Below are 22362 nucleotides of genomic sequence, written 5' to 3'. Positions count from 1 at the left end.
CTAAGATTCTCCCTTCAAGATCATATCAAGTACTAAGTCGTGATCTAACCTTTCTTGACATGGCAAAGTGAGTTCTCTGAATTTGCCCGACTTTGACTATATCATCGCGGGATGCTTAGCCTGGCCCTGCAGTGCACCATGATACGATACGCCGCATGTGATAGGTGGGAAGCTGGCTTGCCTGTACAAGTAATGAGATGGATAAACTTGCATCGGTTAGTGGCAGCAAAATTGAGTCATGATCTTGCCTGTGGCAGCATGCAGAAATTAGAAGCGGAGCAACAGTTCATGCAAGTATATACTAACTTGGCCAATGCTGATTTACTATCTTATCGGCGCAGTATTATCCCGGGTTTACTCCAGCTTGCCAGGCATTAGTAGCCCCCTAAACTCTACATGTTGACAAAGTCGAAACAAGTTGATGGGTGTGTAGAGAAATCGTATTGATCTACAAGCAGTTGCTTGTTTCATCCAATCATACAGATTGTTCAGCGTTTATGTATTTGGAAACTGTAAAGCCGCACGTGAGAAAATGTCGAATGCCTTCACACCCAATGTTAACTGCATGAAAAAATGGGTAAAGGAATATAGGAATATAAGTGTAAATGCTCCCGCTCCCGCATGAGTAGATCATGGCATGGATACTACAAAGTACCATGAGAGGAGTTACTAGGCACTGATCGATCGAAATAGTGCCTTTGGCAAATGGGTGATCTGCACTGCCAGCGTTCAAACTGCAGCTATTACTAGGGGGGGGGGCTAAATTGGTGCGCAACCACGACACATTTGTTTTCGATATGGAGGGCCGTATTACGGAGTAGTATCTAGTCGCATTCTCGCAATAATTAACAAGTGCTCCGCAGGTGTATAAACGAGAATACCAAGAAAGAAAATGCACCAAGTGGCGATGATGGGCCCAGTTCATTTTTCGACACCATAAGTTTCAGCGGCATCATTCCCCCTTGCTGGACTTTGCGCCATTTATCTTTGTACGTTACAGTCACTAGACAAAAGTGACGATTCGATTTTGTTAGAGCTCAAGTTACAAAGTGAATCGTCACTTTTGCCACCTCACTATAGCCCCTTGGACTGGCATACTCCACGATGTACGTGAAGCCGCCGACGTTACGAAGATGATATTTGTCAGTGTATACTGTTTGTTATCAGCCCTGAAGCTGGAGAGCTAAAGTCCTGAGAAGTAATATCACCACGTAGTCGTGAACATGGATCACTTTCACTCGCTCAAGGTGCTGTCCATCACCAAACGGTTTCAAGATATTCTGATTTGGTGCATGAAACCCGGCGGTACTCCCCCAACTGGATAATTCCCTAGTCTCTTGATTTCAGCGCGGCATCGGTTCAGGGTAATGCCGGCACTGCTCATTTGCGGGCAGTTGCCAACCTCCTCGCTACGAGCATGTTCCGCGACGCCTGCTCCACGAGGTGATGCCATCTCCAACAGGATCACGGCCGCGTTGCTCGTACTTGAGACATGCTACTCGTTCCACTCGAAAATCATCACTGGGCGAATACTCGTACACGAGAAGCGCATTAAGCAAGCCTTCAGGCGGGTGGAGAGGGCCGGACTTCGGCTGGGCTGGAGAACAACTGCACCTGGCCATAGCGCACACGTCCACTCGCCTCGAGAATTTCACCGTTATATTTGCTGCATATCGTACGAATGCAATTCCTGTGGTCGACGACTCGTGCGCAGCGTTAGGTCGATGAGGACGGAGATTGACTTGGGCAATGTGGATGGAACTTACACAACTCGGCGCACGTAGTATCTGGCTCCGATAACGAGACGATTAAGACCTAATGCACAGTTATGGGTGATTGCATTCAGACGCTGAAAGGCCGTAGCTGCTAGGTGACCCTTAGTAGGCAGGCAAGTTGTTTATAATTACTTGCCTCCACGACCGTCTGCTCGACGAGCCTACAACATGACAATGTTTCTAATCTTTAAAGCTATTTCTTAGTGGTCAAGACTATATACCCGCGACTCTACTCTGTCTCGAAAGTTTCAAAATTCAAGGACAAACAGTAGAGAGATTGGACAGAGAGAAGTCTAACAACGTATATGGAGAGTGCTGAAAAGTCCTGCAAAAGAAATCATACACACCTTCATCCATCATAGAACACCAAAAATCACCCTTCTAGCCAAAATAGTCGCATCCTAGCATCAAGTCCTTCAATATAGGTGTTCCACAATAGGCTTTGGTAAAGTCCGAAACCAGTCCCCTGGCAGCGCCCAGAGCCGACTCGACTATGCCCGGCCCTTCCCTAGCAGAGTTCGGAAAGTATGCAAAGTCGCCCGTGCTCGACGGTTTCCAATACTGAAAGAGCCGTCCCAGCTTCATGGAAACCAAAATGGAAAACTCGTGCACGACCGACAAGCTGAGCTCCGGAGACGCCTTGGCCACATCCTCCATGTCCCCTTTCCCCTGGAGAAAGTCCATGACGGCATGGGCTTGCCGCCTGATGATGTCGTCGGCAGCCTCCTTGCTCAGGCTAGGCTGCTTTCGCTGCAAATAGTCGGCGAGGTGTAACGTAAGCGGATGCAGGTGCCCGACCGTGCTGCTCTCCTCCGCCCTCGGTGGTGTCAACGCCTCGTCGGCATCAGACGGCGATGCCGGCGATAGCGGTGGCAGTTTTGCCGTCTTTCCCGTCGACTGGCCGATGAGGTAGGCGATGACGAGGGGGTTGGGCATGGGCAAGCGATCGTTGCGTATAAACCTTTTGATTCGCTCGCTCGAGGAAGCCAACTTGTCGCGGAGAAAGGCCCGATTGTACTGGGAGGCCAGCGCGCGGAGCGAGGCCGCCTCATGCTTATCGAGCGCGTCTTGGACGAGCTTGAGCAGGACCCGACGCTGGGCTTCGGCCATTTCGTCCGAGATGCCCTTCTCGACCTCGCCCTTGGCGTTGCGGAAAAAGGTAGAGAGCAGTTCCTTCTCGGTGAAATTCCCCGTCCGGTCGAGGGCTCCCTGCCGGCCCGCCTCGAGGATTCCCATCGTGTGGGCGCCCTCAGACAGCAAGACCAGGGACTCGACGGCAAGGACGTTGTATACTTTCGTACCGAGTTCGACCGAGGAGAGCCTGCGGTACATGTGATCCTGAAGAAAGGTCTGCCAAGCGCCGTCGCGCGCCGCCTTGGCCTGGCTCGGTTCCGACATGTATCCGTCCAACGCCTTGGTGAGGGTGAGGAGAAAGCGGGATACCTGGATGGCGACGCCGATGGGGGCCAGGGGTGTGAAGAGCAGGGTATCGCCTATGGCGCACAAGGCATTGTCGAGATATTCGGGAATCTCCCCTTGGCCAGTGCCGCCCTCGGCAACGTGCTCGACAAGGGAAGCTCCGCAGCCAACGAGCGGCACAATAGACGTCAGGGCTGCGACGCGGTCTATGGTGCTCGCATTCTTGACCATGACCTCCATGACGGAGTAGGCGTAGGCGCCGGCGCCGATCATGGCGAGCGACTTGCCGGCCGATGCCAGCACCTTTCCATTCAACAGCGACGGCTCTTCGGCAAAGGCCGGATGGCCGTTATGATAGCCCAAGGTATCCTTGCGAAATTCGGGTATTGATTTCTGAAAGGTGGACTCGACGACGGATGTGAGCTTGTGCTGGGAGGCGAGTGTCTCAAAGTGCTTGGCCGACGCCTTTTCGACGACGACTGTCAACTCTTCGCCGGCCGCCGCCCTCTCCCCTTGGCCGTATGGTCTGCATTCGAGCCCGCGCTTGCAATGCGGTTCGCGGACGGCGGTGCCCTCGTCCTCGTTCCCCTGGATCGGCTGGGCCGCCTCCTCCCCCGAGTCTGTTCCTGCTTTGCCGTTTCCCTTTGTCTCCTTGGATCCATCCGCTTGTCCGTTTTCTTGCGCCTCTTCCTTTTCTACCGCGTTGGCATCGTCTTGCGTCTCTGTGCTCGGACCTTTAAGAGTCTGATGTAGAGAGGACAAGGGCACTTTCGCATCCAAGTCGGTGACCAACTCGCGAAGAAGATTCATGCAGTCCAGTATGATATATTGTCATGACAATTTCGGGTATTGTTCGTCCTGAATCTGTACTTGCTCATGTCGTATAACCGCCATTAGTATTGATATCAAAGCGGTACTGTTCCATTTGTATAATTTGTATACACATACATAGCTGAGTCAAGGATATTATGTACTTGCAGGAAACGGACATGTAATTACAGCATTGTACTAATAAGAAATTGGCCTATAAGGATATGGGGGGCCTCCGCGATTACCCCATACGTTATTCGAAACTAAGTAGTAGGATATATTTAACACACTATTTATTAAGAGGCACAATGTTGGTTCAGTTCTGGGGGAAACTGGTAACAAGAGATCTCTTTCAATGAATCAAACTGGTACGAAGGGGGGGAAAAGAGGTTGCAGTGACGCGACCTATTTAATCCTAGTCTAGGTGATTCTGCCGACTTGCCTTGGTCAATATATACACACACACAAACCATCACACACACAAACTATTTTCCTACCAGGTCCCGCAAACGGAATATTTTCATGTTTGGTACAGCTCGTTTTTCTCCGTGCTTTTTCGTAATGTACTGATCGGCACTAGGGCGCCAGGTGAAAAGCCGGGTAGGCTGTTGGGATACGGTGTCTATTCCCAGGCCGATTTAACAGCGGCCGGTAACATCCACCCTTATCCACGGTCAGCGCGCGGCAGGAAAAAGAAATGCATTTTTCTAGCTATTCTATTGTATAATTTCCGCTTTTCTGACAGTTCTACCAACCAGTTGCACGGACCAACTGGCTATTCGAGGTTGCCAACCGAATAAACCAACTGATTATCCAGAGCGGCTGATCGAACAGACCAACAGTCTATTCGGAATCGCCGAATGCGCAGATCAATAGATTGTTCAGAACAAGCCGACAACTACATGCTGATCTACGCTGTTGTTACCAATTAAGGTACTACCTCCTGAACATACATAGTCCTGTCCTTCCCGTACTTTTCTTACATAGATAATCGCACCGCATTTTTAACCGTCCCCCATACATTGTAATTGCACACTTGCTGCTACAACTGTGTCGCATATGTTGCAATATCCCACTCTTGTCGAGTTACTGACTGGTTCCATTACGCTATTACTAACAGCCTGGTTGATTCCCTAATCCGTGCCATATACTTGCAATGTTTTCCTTGCAAATTGTAAGACTAACTCGTTCGTCAACTAACTAGCGAAGTAAATAACAAACCAAAATCACAACCCTGCCTATGACACATGGTTGATTTACATTGTTGCCGTTCTGAATACAGTTGCAGGGGGTAGAACACGGTGCGTAACCGTCACACAATGGTATCGTTGTAGGGCCAAGTATCCAGCCATTGTCTTCCAGCGACCAAGATATATAGCGGTGGTGCATCATCGCCTTGTGGCAACGCTCGGTGCAATGTCAAAACTGCAGTTTCAATGGCAACAATCCCCACCAGTGGACTACGCCATCTGTACGTTAACCCCTGAACTGGCACACTCCAGGATTTGTCGTCAAGCCCCTTGTGAGTAGATAGTTGGCCACCAACTTGTATTGCGATAAACTGGTTTGCCATCATTGCCGCGAGGCTGCAGGACCGAGTTTCTGGGTTGGTGGTTCCACGTAGTCATGAATATGGGCTCACTTTCACACCCGCTCAAGACGCTGCAAACACTGAGCAGGATCAAGTGACTCTCATTTGATGCATCGAAGGATCCTCCGGGGTGTAATATGCCCCACCCCGATTACAATAGTCTACTTGTAATGGCGGAATAGTCTCAATACTTGTACAATCGTTTGAGCGCGGCATACAGCGTGTGGTACAGGCACCGCTCAGACGCTGGCAGCGGCCATACTCCCGTCCTAGCAAAGTTCCACGACCCAAGCTGATGAGGATGAGGCATCCATCGCCCGATGACAACAGAATCACGACGGCATTGCTGCGCGTAAACTCCAATACGAGAAGCGCATTAAGCAACCCGGCGGGGGCGGGTGGAGAGGGGCAGACTTCAGCTGGGCTAGAGAAAGGAACTGCACTATGCAAACTATCTAACTGAGGATGAACACCATGCCTAGCCGTGAAGCTAACTTCGTATTGGTCTAGCAGCGTCCGACATGTCTCGTGCCAGGAATGAACGTGTCATGAACGACGCCCTTTGTTGCACGTGCGGCAACGTAGGCCATTTGAGGACGAGAAATCGGCATACAACGATTCAGCAGAGTATTGTGGACGAAGGTTCATCGACCAATGCCATAATATGCATCTTGTGCGTAAGAAGTAAGTGTATAAAGTCTTCGCGGTTCAACACATGACCACATGTACATGTTTGTCGGCAATCTCCCTGCATGTAGGCTCTCGTCCATCACAAAACAGTTGGGGACAGCGGCGGCAATATTCATCAACCCACCACGGCACTTGCGAGCAAAATAATAATCACAACTCGATAATTTCATCACTTGTTTAGGCTTGGCCAGGAGCATGATGTCCTGTCTCGCACGCGTGATGTTCATCGGTTTCACGGTCACCGCCTCCGTCGTTACCCCTCGAAACCCTCCCTTGGTCGGCCTAGAAGCAGGCATCATCAAGGGCTATGTTGACAAGCGAGGGGGGCCTGACGATACTTCTCAGCCGCCCGATCGGATCGAGAATGTACAGTCACCCAAGAACTTCGATATTGCAAGGAGGCCTTTTGATGTCGATAAGAGTACCAATGACCATTACCTCGACTTTATAGACAAATGGCGCTACAAGGTCGGGAGGAAGGCTGTAAAGGGCGACGGAAGTCATTGGGTTCTCCCATCGGATACAGATCACGACTGGTGGGACGTTCCACTACAAAGCGAAACTGTCCAACTGGTACTGAAAGTCCGAAAGGACAACCTCTACCTGGACGGGTACAGTGCCAAGACCGCTGACGGCATAGAATGCTATCAATTCATGGGTGTCGAGGATGTATATGGCGGGGACGAGTTTCATGAATTGGCGTATGATGGCAGTTACGGCCAACTGGAGAAACCCCCCGCAAGTTTGCCTGGTGCGGGAGTTGATGGTAGAGATTCGTTCATACTCAACAAGGCGAGAATGGCAGACGCCGTCATCTCAGTCGCTACTCTGCCGGAACGCATACGCAAAGGAAACGACAGAAACGCAAAGGACAAGCAGAATTTAGGAAAGGATATGCAAAAATTACAGAGGAGTTTGATCGTCATCATCGAGATGGTATGCGAAGCCATCAGGTTCCGAAAGCTGTCGACGGATATCAGTGCCAACTGGTATTTGGAAAGTGGCTCGAAAGCAAGCAGGCCGGAATATCGTAGGCTCCTAGAACAACGCAGGCAGCAAGTGAACTTGGAAACAGACTGGAAGAAAATGTCTCTGCAATATCACCGCAACAGGGAGATGGGAACGCTCGACGGAACCCTGAACAGTCAAATAGCCGTCATCCTGGCTGCACCACCAGAACTGGCCGACAAGGCAAAATTCAAGGGCGTCACTTCGGAGTCATGCACTTTGTCCAAGCGAAAGAGGGGCATCTGCAACTCCGACAAAAGGCCGGCCAAGAGCCCGCATCAGAAACAGGGCCTATCTGAGGGCTTTAGTTTTGTCACCGGTCTTACGTGGGGCATTCTCGTGGCAATTGTTACCTGCGAGGCACGGGGACATTCGGTACGTTTACCCATGATTCATGGCGGATTTAATCTCGGCAGTCTTCTAATCGGCCCTCGGCCATTGCAGCAGAATCATGTTCACCTGGTGGTGGTGCCTTCAAAGCACGTCACCCTCATGGATAGAATCAAAAAGCTCCCTGCCATGATACTCTCGATCGGGCCTACTTTCATGCGGTTGTTTGACATGTCAAACGTGACGGCTTTTAGAAAGTCCGTCAAAGACCTTGTAGAGTCGGTAAAGGGAATCCCGGAGGCTGTGAAAAGCGCCGTGCAAGACCTGAGCAACGCGGAAAATCTCGAGGCGTTCAAGAAGTCTGCCAGAGACCTTGGGGAAGGGTTACGGGGAATCATGGTGCCCGTGGGAGGCGTCATGTTAGTCACCACTGTCGAAAGTGCCAAAAACTTGGACGCTTTTGCCCGCTCCCTTGGTGATCTGGCAGAAGCAGTCGGCGAAATTCCAGGGGCAATGGAAGATGGTTATAACGACCTCCGAAACAGCACGTTCGACATCGTAAGAGCATTTCAGCATCTTCCCTCACAACTGGCAAAGGCTGCCGGAGATTTCAGGAATGGGTACAATCAACTTGTAAGTTCCATCCTTGACCGCCGACGATTCTGCTGCAAGAAACAACACTGACAAAAGCCGCCGAATCTAGTTACCAGTAAGTTCCCGCCGGTACTGAACGAAACTAACAGTAGACCATGCTGATACGACTGGCAACTCTAGCCCGGTTCAGACGAGAGAAAAATAGCAGACGCTTTCTTCCTAAGTCTTCCCCCAATAATCCCACAAAATCAGCTCGCCAGTATTGGGGTATCTGGGCAAGAGTTTGGTCCAGTCTTGTACACCGAACTTGCCCAATACTACGGCAAATGTGAATTGCATCCCTAACCTCCCGGAACAGAGGTGCCTTTGCTGCGATCGGTCCAGTTCACCTTTGGAGGGAACCCTTGAAACGGCAGGTTGCGTCGCTGAAGAGCATCGGACGAGTGTAAAGCATCATCCACTTGCCGGGGCACACCTCGATTCCCTGCTCCGGAGCATGTTCTAAGCACGTTCTACTCACGTCATACGCACGTTCTACGTACGTCCCAGGATGGCACGTACACTACGCACGTTCCAGATGGCCTATACACTACGCACGCTCCAGATGGCCCATGGACATGTTCAGATGCCCCCCGTCCCTCGTTCGATACGTATGAAAAGATGGCGAGGAAGGTTCTGAGTAGCAGTTCCTCTCACCATGACTTGTCACTATTGTCACTATAGTCATATGCCACACTTGGTGCTCTGGTCACGCTCTTCATTTCTCATTCCCAACAACCCAAGCATTGTCCTTTCAGCATAGACACGGTGCCATCGTCCAACTGTTTCCCTCCTTCCATGCGGCGGGAAAGAATGGCTCGAAGATGGTTCCGTCATCGGTGGCCAACTGGCCGAACCGAATCCATTCCATACCACCTTCATGGCGCATTTTGATGTCCATGGGAATGGGAGGGCGAGGGTAACAACAAAGGGGTTCCTCAGCCTCGGTGGTGCCGTATCCTACGTCGACTTGGCTCACCACGTTGGTGACGACTGACGGAAGCATATCGGCCCCAGTATGGAACGGTACGAAGTCGAGCGAATCATTCATACAGAAGTATGTCGAGCGGAGCAACGACGGGGTAAAATCGAGACATTTTCCAGCAGGTCGCGAGACAACATGATCCATTCTGCCCGGCTGGTAGTTGGCCATTATCCAGCCAGCGGCCAGCCGGCAAGGGGTCCGCGATGAAAGCAAACGTAACGACACATCCAGCACGGCAGGGGCAAACCCCTGAATGCAGCAACGGTGGGAGGACGCATCATGACTACATGATCTGTCCTCTCGTGACTGCACGCCATGACGAGCACGACTGACCCCCTGGCTCTTGCAGCATGAATACGCAACATGCGAAAGCCCCGTGTGCCATTCGTCGCCATGGCACCCAAACAAGCCAGCACTCGAGAGTGCGAGCCACATGCCGTTCAAACGTAGGGCCTTTTGTCTTCGAGCCAAAGGCTAGAGTGCGTTCCCCGACATCATCCTGTCGTAGTTGAGAACGGCCTCGAGGAGAGTTTGAGCTCCGATGGCGCTGAAGGCGAGTCAGCGCAGCAAAAGTGGCATTCGAGAGAGGGACCCACCAATGCTCCGGGCTGCAGTATTCCTCCGGATGGTGACTGACGCCGTCCTTGCACGGCACGAAGATCATGGCGCTCGGGCACCTGCCGCTGGTGTTGACCGTGTCATGGCCGGCGCCGCTGGTGATGGGCAGCCATCGGTCTCGTCCGACGACGTTGTCGGCCGCCGCCTCGACGGCCTCGATGCAGCGCCTGTCAAACTTGACGGCCGGCGAGTCCGTGTCGAGCGTCCAGCGGAGATGGACCCCCTTCCCGTCCTCTCGCGCGATCTTCTCGAAGGATTCAAGGCAGAGCCGCTGGACGTCGGCGACGACCGAGTCTCGCGGGTGTCGGATGTCGAGCGTGAAGCTCGCCTCGGAGGCGACGGTGTTGGTCGACGAGCTCGGGGGGATCTTGACGATTCCGGTCGAGGCGAGGGCGCCCAGCCGTTTCGCGATGGCGTGGGAGGAGGCGATCATCTTGGCCGTCGCCAGAAGAGGGTCGCTCCGAGCGTCGAGCGGCGTCGTTCCCGTGTGGGCGTCGCGGCCGAGGACGGTGAAGGTGAACCACCGGTAGGCCTGCGCGCCCTGGACGACGCCGACGGGCTTGGCGGCGCGCTCGAGGATCGGCCCCTGCTCGATGTGCAGCTCGAAATGGGCGGACAGGGGGAAGCCGGCGTCGGCACGAGCGGAGCAGGCCACGTCGCCGAGGTAGCCGTGCCTCCGCAGCTCCGACTTGACCGTCGCGGACGGGTCGAAGACGTCGGCCAGGTTCCACGCATCCTCGAGCGGGACGACGCCGGCCCAGACGCCGGAGGAGAGCATCGACTTGGGGAACCTCGCGCCCTCCTCGCTGGGCGACGGGGGATCGATCAGCCGGCGATGCTGGCTGGTTGGGAGGCTAGCCCCGACTCGGTGCGGACGAAGTCACTCACTTGGTCCAGTTGACGGCTCCGACGTCCAAGTGCGTCCTGAAGCCGTTCTCGTGCAGCGTGCGGAGGACCTCGACGGCAGCCACGACGCCGAGGATGCCGTCGTACCTCCCGCCGCGCGGCTGCGTGTCGAGGTGACTTCCCATGGCAATCATGGGGGAGGGGGAGGCGGCGGAGCCGGGCCGGTTGGCGAACATGTTTCCCATCTCGTCGACGACGAGGCGGCAGCCCAAGGCCTCGGTCTCCTCGGCGAACCAGCGCCTCGCCCTCGCGTCGTCGTCCGTCAGCGCGAGGCGGGCCATGCCGGTCTGGGTCGGGTGCCTGCTTCAGCGTCAGCCGAGTCCGGGGCACGACGGAGACGAGGGCCGTCCGGGGCACGAGCGGGGTCGACGGACTCTCCATAGCGATGAGCGGCGCCCCAGCGGCACGTGTGATGGAGCGTCTCGTTGAGCCTGTCACCGTTGATCCGGAGACTGGTCGAATGATGGCGTCGAGAGAGCAGCGACGGCCGGGAGGCGGCGGTCCGCGTGAAGGTGGTGGCCATGGCCATGGCTCGACGCAAGATTCGTTTCCCGTCGGCTGCCAGGGCAAGGGAGAAAAACGCGGTCTGTCAACGCGGCCTGTCGTTTTTCGTCGACGAGGGCGACACGACGGTGTCATGGGTGGAAGGACCCATATTATCGAGCATGCAGGCCGGCATTGGATGCCGTCGGCATTTGGCGATATCGTCTGTTTTATTACTACCATTGTCACCAACTGTGTGTGAGGCTCGAAATAATGGGAGGTCCCGTGACAAGGAGGACAGTGCACGGAGATGCAGGCGGCACGGAGTACTTACGCTGCCTATCGTTATGTGCAGGGTACAGTGCACAGAGATGCAGCCGGCACGGAGCACGCTGGCTATGGTGCCCATGTATGTACGGAGTACAGTGCACAGAGATGCAGCCGGCACGGAGTACGCTGCCTATCGTGCCCTTGTATGTACGGAGTACAGTGCACTAAGTATTTTACAAGTATTACAACAACGTACATGCTTGTCAGCGCAGTGCTTGGATCGAGGAGGAGCATACAGTACAACTACAGCACTAGGTACTGTACAGTACATTACCCACCCATTACCTCGTATTTACTCCGTACCTGCTAGGTACTGCACATTGGTAAGTACTTGGAAGCAAAGAGAGCCATCATTCAAGCACCACGCCATTGGGAACATTTCGACTCGTTGCATCATGCTAGATATTAGGTACCAAGTTTTACACCCTTACACACCTGCCGACATGCTGAAATGCTGTGGCACCCATGTGCAGTAACCTACCTGTATCCGTACAAGCAATATTACATTGTGACCCAGCGTTTTTTCATGTAGGCGAAGCACTAAACAAGTCCTTACAGTGTACCGTTGGTGTACCCCGTACTCCGCACTGTAACTAACAATACATGCGATGTAGGTACGGAATAAGTACCAACGACTGCGCGCCGCACTTCTCACCGAGTATGAGAAGGTGTACAAGTGCGTACAGAACAAGTACGGAGTACTTGGTTGTACTTGAGTGAGGAGTAGCGAAAAACGGGCCCATGCTGGTCGTATGATGGCGTACGGAGTACATGTAAGTACTTGCTATTGGAGGCTCATGTGCCCGAGGAATCAAGTACAGTACTTACAGCAGTTACAGGACTTGTACTGCGTACTTACGGGGAACCTGAACATTGTAATGGCTGTGCAGTACAGTAAGTACATGCTAAAGGATATTACAATACATGCACAAGCACAAGTCCTTCCATTGCCGCCGAATGTACTGTACATGCAAGTACTTGGGTGTACACCTCCTATCTTGGTACACGTACCAACATTAACTAGTACTTGTACTGTTTGTCGTTATTGGTGCTAATGTCGGCAGAATCATACGGAGTATTACTACTGTACTGTACATGTACAGTACTTGCTCTAGGTACTGTCATTTGCTTCCGTCGGGAGCACTTGAGTACTTACTAAGTACTTGTACTTTTTGCATTAACTGCACCTACAAGCACACCTACAAGCAATGAAGGACTTTGTACGGAGTACTCCGTACATGTAATCACAGTACGTCTGCTCCGTACTCCGTACTGTACATTACTTGCAGTGCCGTACGCAAACAGAGTACAACTGTTCCGTGATACTCCGTGCAGGATGAATACTCATTAGTTGGTCTTCATAACCTACAGTAGATGGGGTGCCGTGCATTGCTTGTATTGCTCAAGTTTTACTCAAGTTCACGAGCAACTTGCCAGTACGGAGCAAGTGTCCGTTCATGTGCTCGAGTCAACCGACAAGGCACTGGCAGTCTGCACTTGCACCGTCTGCCCCGCACTGTACTGTGCGGTGCACTCACAGAATGGCGGTGAAGCTCTGTCCATGGCAACCTTTTCACACACTTTGATCACTCGCCATCATCTTGCTCCTCCACATGCACCTCCAGACATCATCGTAATGCCACTTGCCTACCTACGCACCCATGGCCCGCTGGTGTCTTATTCCACCGCGACTGGATTCTGCCGTCCTCCTCGAGCGACGGCTTGGCTTCCTCGTCAAAGGCATAATGCGCGGACAAGAACCGTCGTCCATGCCGTCAAGTTGGCGTCCAGACTAGAGCGATGAACTGCACACAACGGCCGCCTCGGCGAGGGCTGCCGACACCGAATAGCACAAGCATCGCTGCACGATCATCATGCGTTCTAATCAACCACCTTCCTGCGGCGTACGGGTATTGCTTCGTATGGCTTCCCTCAAAATGGCCCGCCACCCCCGACCCGGCGAACGTCTTGCTCGCCTCCCTCCCGTCTTGCCCGTCATTTCGCCATCGGTTCATGGGTAGCAGGTTGCAGCCATGGTTTGCATATCGCTCCTTTTTTTGCTGGCGAAAATCGCCTTGACGACTCTGGCCGACAATTCCACGGCCGCGACCGATGACGAGAGTGTCTCCTACATCATCGAGGCCGCGGATGGCGTGGTAGGTCTTGGTCACAGACTGCGTCTGGTTTGAAGCTCACATGGTTAGGACCTCGGCACGGTCAAAAATGTCGTCGCCGGGGCGGCAACCGTTGTCAAGGAGTTCAACTACAAGGTCTTCAGGGGCTACACTGTTGTCGTCTCGCAGTCGACAAAAGCCATCAGGCTGGCGGAAGAGTGGGAAAAGAATCCCGCGGTGAAGCGTTGCCAGCGCGTTCGGCAGTACCAGACGCCCAAATCACCAACGACGTCGATGGGGACCGACAAGAAGGAACACACGGTGAAGCGTCGTCATGCCAACGTGGCTGATGTCAACAGCCCTCTTATGATGGCCCAGATAGACATGCTTCACGCCAAGGGCTATACCGGCAACGGCAGCAGGATTGCCCTTGTCGATTCGGGTGTACGCTGTCCTCGCCATCACCACAACCCGTGCGAGGATAAAAACGGCAATGACGGCCGTGGTACTGAAGACGGTTATAGGTTGATTATCACCACGACGCTTTCGGCGGCTGTTTTCGCAAGCAAGACTGTCTCGTATCCTTCGGCTACGACGTTGTCGATGGAGACAAGGACCCTATGGATTCCTGCAACGGCCACGGCACCTCCGTCGCTAGTATTATCGCCGCTCAGCCTAACCGGCTGGGCTTTACCGGCGTTGCTCCCAAGGCTACCCTCGGCGCGTACCGTGTCGTCGACTGCAAGGGCCGCATGTCGACCGCTGCGATAATCGAAGCATACAGCAGAGCATTTGAAGATGACGCCCATGTCATCGTCGGTGCTTTTAGCGTTTCTGAAGGATTCTCCGATTCAATAGAGTCTTCGTTAATCAGGAATATTGTCTGGAACGGCGTCCCTTGTATCTTTGCGGCGGGCAATTCGGGCGAAACCGGTCCGTTCGATGGAAATTCTCCCGGCGATACAGAGGGGGCAACTTCGGTTGGTTTCTCGGATAATATCCTCACGCCCACGCCCATGTTCAAGGCAGAGTACCGCGTCGATGGTGATGGGTATGTCGATTTTAACTATTTGCCGCATAAACCTTCTGCCTGGCATGGCGTGGCGCTCGACGTCTGAGCCACGAGCACCGTCACTTCTCGCTCTTGCAAGCTCCCGCGTGGCACGCCCGGCCTGAGAAGGAAGATTGTCTTGGTCCCCTACAACAAGTGCCTTCGCTCGACAATCATCAGTGCTGTTGCTCACGGGGCAAAGTATTTCATAACACATGGTACGGGGTATGACGTTGAAGAATTGAATCTTACCCGAGCAAGGATAATTGCCGCCGGTGCGGTGGACAAAGACACGGGCGACCGGTGGGTCGAGCTTATCCGCAAGGGCAGGACCGTCACCCTCAAGATGGCCAGCCCCTCTACCCGGAATCAAAGGATATCTACCTACGTCAACGGTGCTACTGGCGGTGCCGTTGACCTCCGTTCTTCCTGGGGCCCTACCTGGACGATGGATCAGAAACCCGACTTTGTGGCTCCCGGTGGAAATATGCTGTCTGCCCACCTTGCGGGGGGATACGCTGTCGAGTCAGGGTCGTCTAATTCTGCGCCGTTGGTGGCCGGTATCGTTGCACTGATTCGCGAAGTTCGCGGCCATCTTGACCCCGTCACCATCAACAGCCTACTATCTTCTACTGCCAAGGCCCAGCGCTTCAATGATGGCACAAAGTTCTACGACTATTATGCCCCGGTCGCCCAGCAGGGAGCTGGTCTCGTTCAAGCGTACGATGCAGCATTTGTCAAAACCCTACTTGCGCCTTCCAGCCTCTCCTTTAACGATAGCGATCATTTTGTCAGGTCGCAAGCGGTCACCATTCATAACAATGGCTCGACGGAAATGACTTATAGAATATCCCACGTGCCCGCCATTACCATATATACCCTCGCCAATGGGTCCCGCAACGCATCCCCATTCCCTGGCGTTGAGACCGTTCCGGCTGCTGCAGAGTTTAAGTTTAGCCAGGACACCATTGTTGTCAAAGCTGGCCAACGGGTTACTTTCGAAGCACAACCAACCCCTCCATCGGGCCTCAATGCTTGGCGACTACCATTGTGGTCCGGCTGGATTGTGATAAACAGTACCGACGGCACTACCTCTCTATCTATACCCTACCAAGGTCTTGCCGGCTCGCTTCGCAATTCGACCTCTTTGGATCCCAATGGTGTCGGGATGATGCAGTCTCCCAATTCGCAGTTTATAAAGGAAGGAGAAACCATTACTCTCCCTAGACGAGGTCGTAAAGAACATGCCGCAGATATCCTACCCGGTATTGGCTGCAGGCTAATCCTTGGATCTCGTCTCATGACAGCACATCTTCTGCCTTTATCCTGCCCCTGTCAGAATATTACAACCGAGTACTGGGGCACGAAGACAATCGGCCAGCCAAAATCATTCCCTCAGATCAACAACCCCCACGGGGAATTGACGGCTGCTTTTGACGGTATGCTCGAATCGGGTAATTACGCGCCGCCGGGCAGGTATATGATTGTCGTCCGTGCATTACGAATCTTTGGTAATGCTACAAATCATGCCGACTGGGACACTGCCGTATCACCGTCCTTTAACATTAAATACCAAGAATAGCCACACTGTTGCTAGTGGATGACCATACCCCGATGTGATCGGGATCGTGTCTCCGAGAAGAAGGGGGGGGGGGGGGGGAGCGAACGCCCGAGTACTGTCTTTCCGCATGGTTACTTTGGTATATCCTAGATGCAAGTTGCTATGATACACTTGATCATTGTTATTCCATGACATTGCACTGGTTACCTGGCGTTGTGCACCCGTCCCCCCAAAGTCCGTTGTCGTTGTGCCTTTGCACCGGTATGGCATCGTTAGGTGGTCCAATCATATCGTGATCTGCGCGTCTTGCAAAGGGCTTTACGTGGGCAGGATGCGGATGACGAGCCTGGGATGCAGACTCCCGGTATCCTAGGCAAAGGGTTTTTAGTGGTAATGATCAGCCACGGGGCAAGGGCTATGACATGACCAGCACGGCATGGCACGGCAGGAAAGCAGCTCGGGTGCCCGTTACGCCGCCATCACGCAACAGTCAGTAGTAATTGTTGATCAAATTTCGTATCGTCTTTACACCCAACATAAACTCTGACGACAGAGTAAGATCTCGGTCCCTTGCAGCATACTCCCGGCCAACCCTTCATTACGCTTGAAATTGACGTATATACATGCGCTTGTCGTGTGAATTCTCATGACGGACGGAGCCATTTCGGCAGCGAGGCCTTGATTTTGTTGATGATGGCGAGGAAAATCGTCTTCATGCCACCGAAAATGGCAGACGCAGCCCAGTCGGCAATCCTCTCTCCAAAGGTCCTTTTCTTGCGGAAGAGAACATTCATCGGCAGCCGACCCGAAGAGTCTTGGACACCATGGATGTGATTCCAGCCATGGCGGATGCCGTTGATCGATAGCCTGCGGAGGTAGTCGTTCTTCACGCGTCTACCGAAACCTGACCACCACTGCTTGACGTGCCTGTAGGTTTCCATGCGAGCCGCCGTAACCTCGGCGTGTCCCATGTTCCTCTGGGCCGGGTGGTGCAGGACGCCGTGGATGATGCGGGTCAGGAGAGCGTCGACATCGACGGATTCGTCGTCGACGGCATGCATGAGCTGGGGCACAATCCGCTTCACGGATATCGCGGCAAGCTCGCCGGAAATGCCGTTCAATATCTGCGTCGGTCAGCATCCGAGCGCCGCAACTGAGCCGCGGAGGAACCCACGTTGGAGAAGTGATCCTTGGCGATCATCGAGTGGGTCGGGTCGTGGCTGCGCGGATCGTCGAGGACGACAAACTGCTCGGCCGAGCTGCTCTGGATCACGCCGTGGGCGCCGCCCTGAAGCCCGCCGCGAACCTGATGGATGAGGGGGACGACGACGGGGGCGATGACGGAGAAGACGAATTTGGATATCTGCTCCTGGAGCTGCTGAACGACCCGTGGCAGTATCGGGATGCCGTGGACGGTCTGCGAGATGGCCATGACGACGTCGTCGTGAAACTTGATGCCGGGCATGACGTGCATGATGACGTTACGGATGTACGTCGTGAACAGTCCCGTGTTGCTGGGGGAGACGGGTGCGATGTTCTGCTTGGCGTCGTTCTGCAGGTGGTCGATGGTCACGCCGGGATTGCCTTGGAGGACGCCGAAGGGGATGAGGCTGAAGAGGGAGCGGAGCAGGCCGGTGTTGGTGTTGGTGAAGTTTCGAAGGACACCCTCCAGCTCGTCGACCTCGTTCTGGACGACCGAGTCGTGGACTGACGGCGACGGGTTAGCCGCGACGCATGTCGCTTCGGAGGGAAGCGGAAGCGCGAACCTTCGCCGAGGACCGAGTGCAGAAAGTCGGTGGCACCAAAGGTGCCGGTGACAAGGGGGAAGACGTCCCTGTTGGTGCCCTTGACCGGCATGCGCGTGTTGGTGCCGACGTGGGGGAAGACGTTGCCCTGGCCCAGCTCCAGCAAGGCAAGCTCGACGTAGTTGCTGTGGGCGAAGAAGTCTAGCCGTCGGGTCAGCTCGGGTCGGCCGTCGAGGATGACGGGGACGACGAGGGGAGAATCTCACCTTCGAGGCAGTGGAGGCCACCGCCCAGGAGGCGCAGGGCCTCGGTGAGGTCCCTGGATCTGCGATGTTTCTTGTACTCGCGGCCGAGCCAGATGAACTTTTGGAATTCTCTCCTGACGAACTTGGACGAGGTCATGATTTTAAGCTGCGGATCATCGTTGGCGATGTAGTTCTTCATGCCCGAGTTCGGGTCCACGGCGAGCTCCTCGTCCCTGACGCGGCCTCGCAGTCGTTTGTCGTACTGGCGGGCGTTTTCATTGTTGTTGTAGTTCTTGGGGTTGTCAATGTGCTCCTCCGGCCGGTAGACGCCGAGACGGCTGGCGGTGACCTCAAAGTCTCCGGTGCCGTAGCCGAAGGTGAAGAAGCCGACGATGCTGATGAGCAGGCCCGTGGCATCGATGGGCACGGACTTGAGGGTGCTGACGTCGATGGCCTGGGAGTAGTCGCGCAGCCAGTTGCCAAAGTAGACGTGGGCCACATCCGTGGGGGAAAAGGCGCCGCCGCCAAAGGCCTGGGCCTTGTCCAAGGTCAGGAGCACATCTTCGATGTCACCGTGTCGCCCTGCCAAGGGGGGGGCCAGGTAAGCTTGCTTCGCCTCGAAGGTGCCGGCGGAGGGTACGGAGGCACCTACAGTTCTTGCCCTCGACCTTGGAGATGGAGGCCACGTTGCCGGCGCCAAAGGCATCGGCCTGGCCGACGAGGGCGGTCGGGACGGCCAAGGCGAGGAAGAGACCGGGAAGGTGAAGGCGGGAGAGCATGTCGACGTACTCGGCGCTCCGGGCAAGCACCAGCCAAGCGTTGCGTCGTGAACGGATCGGTGATGGAGCGGGGGATCGGGATGGGACGGTGACGGGGGGAGGCCGGGGGCCATCCATATATACGCCGATGCTCCCCGTAGAAGCCGAAGCGACTCGGGCAACGGGCACGGTACCGACATGCTGATATAGGCGTATACGACGCGGGCAAGGGGACGAGGACGAGGACGAGGATGCAGCCGGGTTCCCGCACCGGTACCGCGGCGGAAAGGGCAACAAGGTACGCACGTGTGCATGACACGAAGGCCCCTCGAGCGGTTCGTCTTGCTCGCCATGCTGGTTTCTCGCCTCCCTGGTCCCCGTGGCCCGGCCGGGGCCGTCGAGGGTGGTGCGGTGCAGGTGCCGTGTTCACGGGTGCGACGCATGAGGCGGATGCGAGCACCCAGACTTTTTGCATTATAGGGTGATCCGCCCCAAGGTCGAGGGGCGAAGCTAGCTCGACGGTAGGTGCCACCTCCCCTTGAGGGCTGGTCGTCGATGCGTAGGAGGTGTGGGCATCCCGTCTCAGCAAAGGGCCGCTAGTCCTAGCCTTGCCCACGACGGCCATGGCTTGGAAAGGTCAAGATTAGCTCGGAGCAAATGGAGCCGAGATTCTGCATCTCGCAAGGGGAGGAAGGGGTGAGTGAGCTTACGGCCGACGATGGGCAGCAAGAGGCCACGCCTGACGTAGGCTGGCTCGCTCGCCACGAGCCCTCATGCGTCGGGGGAGCAGAGGCCGCTCGCGGGGCAAGCATGAAGCGTACTTGGACGGCGGCGACAGAGGGCGGCGTCGACGACGAGGACGATGAGCAGCGGCGTATTCGACGAGTAATGCGTCGAGGATTGCGGAGGAGGATGAGGTTTTTTTCTTCCGCGTCGGCACAGGCGGCATCCATGCAAGGATGTCGAGCAGTTGCAGAGGCGGGGAAGCGAAGCGAGCAGGGAAGGGAGTACCTACAGTACGGAGCAGGAGCAGATGTACGGGTAATAGCATAGGATACATGCAAGCACGCACCTGCAGAGCGCGCAACCGACGCACTCGTGTTCCCCGGCAGCCAGCTGGCGGTTGGGAATTACAGGGCTCCGACTGAATTAATTACAGGGCTCCGACTGAACTAATTACAGGGCTCCGACTTGATTAGTGGGTGGGACGTACCAGCATAGGCGGTGGAACGTTTGGTGCACATCCCGGTCGCGAGCCTGCTGGACACGCAACCTCCTTGCCGGTGCGTGCCAGGACGGCGCCGTGCACGGTGCAAGCCGGCGTGCCGCAGGGCAAAGTCTACAGTGGGCATCCGACCATTGCCACGGAGTACGGGGGCACCGAGGAGTTTAATGTGCTATAGCGCCATAGCAGGCGAGCACGAGTAATTGCCCCCTGCACGGCACTCGGCACATGGACTGGCAGGCAAGTACAGCAGATGTACTCTGTACGGAGGGCTGCTAGCATACTTGTGCTCAGCCACTAGTACCTGGTACGGAGCAATGATAGGTACAGTACTTGCCACTCGGTACATGCAACAAACAAACGTACAGGCGTTGGTGCTTAATTTAGCACCGAGTGCCCGTATCGTCCGTCTCTGCTCCAACCAGTGAACGGCACCATATGTGCAGCGTACGGTATTACTACTAAGTACCTACCACTACCAGGAAGGTACCTGATGCAGGTGCCGGGTACTACCTGGCAGACGCCTACCGCAGCAGTGGGAGGTGGCCAGCGCAGTACGACGACAGCCAAGTACTTGCAGTACAGAGGCTGGAGTACGGAGTACGGAGCGATAGAAGCAGGTACCTACTTACTACTCCGTAGCAGTACAGTACATGGATTGTGTACAGTACATGGATTGTGTACAGTACATGGATTGTGTACAGTACTCGGATTGTGTACAGTACATGGATTGTGCTGCGCACCGGCACCGACAGGCGAGCGAATTGGCGTCGGCAAGGATACCTAGAACCTAGTAGTAAGCAGTCGAATACTGTACTTTTAGCACATGGGCAGTAACGAACACCAACACTCACCGTGCTCGCAAGTACTTTACCTCGCGTTTACGAGTATTGGTTCGCCGTACGGCGAGGACCAGGTAAGCAACGGGCAAGGACGCAGCGGATGACGAGACAAGGCAGCTTGAGCCGCGGACAGGCCGGCGGCCTGCTCGCCTGCACCGTACTGCATGCTCGGCAGCCATGCAAGCCGACGATCAGTGAGTGCCGTGCTGAAGTTGCGGCGCCGTACGTCTACGGAGGGCCGCGGGCATCCCGGGCGGGTACTGTGGTAGGAGGGGTGCTGGCCATTACAGGGAGCGTAGCTCGAGGCAGCGCCGCCCACGAGCGACCACTCGTATACTCGTGGCGAGACCATGATTGGCGGGTGGCGACGGCTGCAAGTACGAGCGTTGTTGCGAGGGCTCCAAGCACTCCGTAGGTGATGCCTACTGTACGTAGCACGCATTGGCCAACTCGTACCCAGGCCGTGCTAGCACGTACTTGAGTAGGTACTGTGGTTGCAACTAGTGCAGTACGAGTAGTGTTATTATAGCCCATAGGTGTCCATACAAGTCCTTGCGGCGACCACCACACGGGCTAGCAGCATCCTGATGGTTCCCCCCCTCCCCCCCTGGGCGGCCATGTTTCAACCAGGATGAAGCTGCGAGCGTCGTCCGTTGTCAGGTTACCGCCGCAGCACTGCCCATGACATAAGTACTACTAGGTGCCTAGTACTGTAGGTACCCAGTAAACTAGTCGCCGGCTAGGGGTTGCCGGCACTTTTCCGGACACCCACCACTGGCCATTGGCGCCTGTAGACGCATTACTCGTGCTCGCACTTGCGGTGCTGGGATGTCCCGGGCATCATGGCATCGGAACGAAGTCATGATGTGTTTTTTTTCCCGATGATTTTTCACCTTTGAAGCTCGCCGAGCTCGGGGCAAGTCCAGCATGAGTGGGTGTGAAGGCTACGTACCTGTTCGTACTGCTCTCGCATGAAAGCGACGTTACGTGGAGAAATCGGCGGCGGGTATGCATGCGACGAAGACGGCGGGAAGACGATGGCGGGCATGCATGCGACAAAGACGACGGCGACGGCGACGAGCAAGATGCATGCGCATTTTCTCAGAGAGTGCCCGATGAATTTCCAGTCATCGTTTGACGGACATGCTCGTCATGCTCAACCATGCGCACCGCCACTGTTGTGTGTCGGGAATCACGCTTCGCCGTACACGTGGGTGCGGAATAGGAGTGCAGGTGCTGAGCT

The 22362-nt window shown here is 55.0% G+C and overlaps 5 protein-coding genes across 5 annotated transcripts; 2 read left to right on the top strand and 3 right to left on the bottom strand.

The window, feature by feature from the left end:
• Window positions 1-2156: 2156 nt before the first annotated feature.
• On the bottom strand, window positions 2157-4004 carry DCS_05833 (uncharacterized protein; the record flags this gene model as incomplete). The annotated part of the gene is made up of 1 exon (XM_040803134.1): window positions 2157-4004. The coding sequence occupies one exon, from the start codon at window positions 4002-4004 to the stop codon at window positions 2157-2159; it is 1848 nt and encodes a 615-aa protein (XP_040658167.1).
• A 2500-nt stretch (window positions 4005-6504) lies between these two features.
• On the top strand, window positions 6505-8353 carry DCS_05832 (uncharacterized protein; the record flags this gene model as incomplete). Its single annotated transcript, XM_040803133.1, has 2 exons — window positions 6505-8256; window positions 8327-8353. The coding sequence occupies 2 exons, from the start codon at window positions 6505-6507 to the stop codon at window positions 8351-8353; spliced, it is 1779 nt and encodes a 592-aa protein (XP_040658166.1).
• Window positions 8354-9715: 1362 nt separating this feature from the next.
• Window positions 9716-11046, bottom strand: DCS_05831 (hydantoinase/carbamoylase family amidase; the record flags this gene model as incomplete). The annotated part of the gene is made up of 3 exons (XM_040803132.1): window positions 9716-9788; window positions 9838-10701; window positions 10748-11046. 3 exons carry the CDS (start codon window positions 11044-11046, stop codon window positions 9716-9718), a joined length of 1236 nt encoding a protein of 411 aa, XP_040658165.1.
• Window positions 11047-13611: 2565 nt separating this feature from the next.
• On the top strand, window positions 13612-16325 carry DCS_05830 (uncharacterized protein; the record flags this gene model as incomplete). Its single annotated transcript, XM_040803131.1, has 4 exons — window positions 13612-13734; window positions 13783-14136; window positions 14217-14743; window positions 14924-16325. The coding sequence occupies 4 exons, from the start codon at window positions 13612-13614 to the stop codon at window positions 16323-16325; spliced, it is 2406 nt and encodes an 801-aa protein (XP_040658164.1).
• A 623-nt stretch (window positions 16326-16948) lies between these two features.
• Window positions 16949-19677, bottom strand: DCS_05829 (heterokaryon incompatibility protein Het-C; the record flags this gene model as incomplete). The annotated part of the gene is made up of 6 exons (XM_040803130.1): window positions 16949-17428; window positions 17479-18011; window positions 18071-18250; window positions 18316-18876; window positions 18947-19253; window positions 19324-19677. 6 exons carry the CDS (start codon window positions 19675-19677, stop codon window positions 16949-16951), a joined length of 2415 nt encoding a protein of 804 aa, XP_040658163.1.
• Window positions 19678-22362: the final 2685 nt, after the last annotated feature.

Source organism: Drechmeria coniospora, chromosome 02 (assembly GCF_001625195.1).
Source record: "Drechmeria coniospora strain ARSEF 6962 chromosome 02, whole genome shotgun sequence".
Lineage (NCBI taxonomy): Eukaryota > Fungi > Ascomycota > Sordariomycetes > Hypocreales > Ophiocordycipitaceae > Drechmeria > Drechmeria coniospora.
Note: the sequence above shows the minus strand (reverse complement) of the source record. Positions and strands in the feature narration are given on the sequence as shown.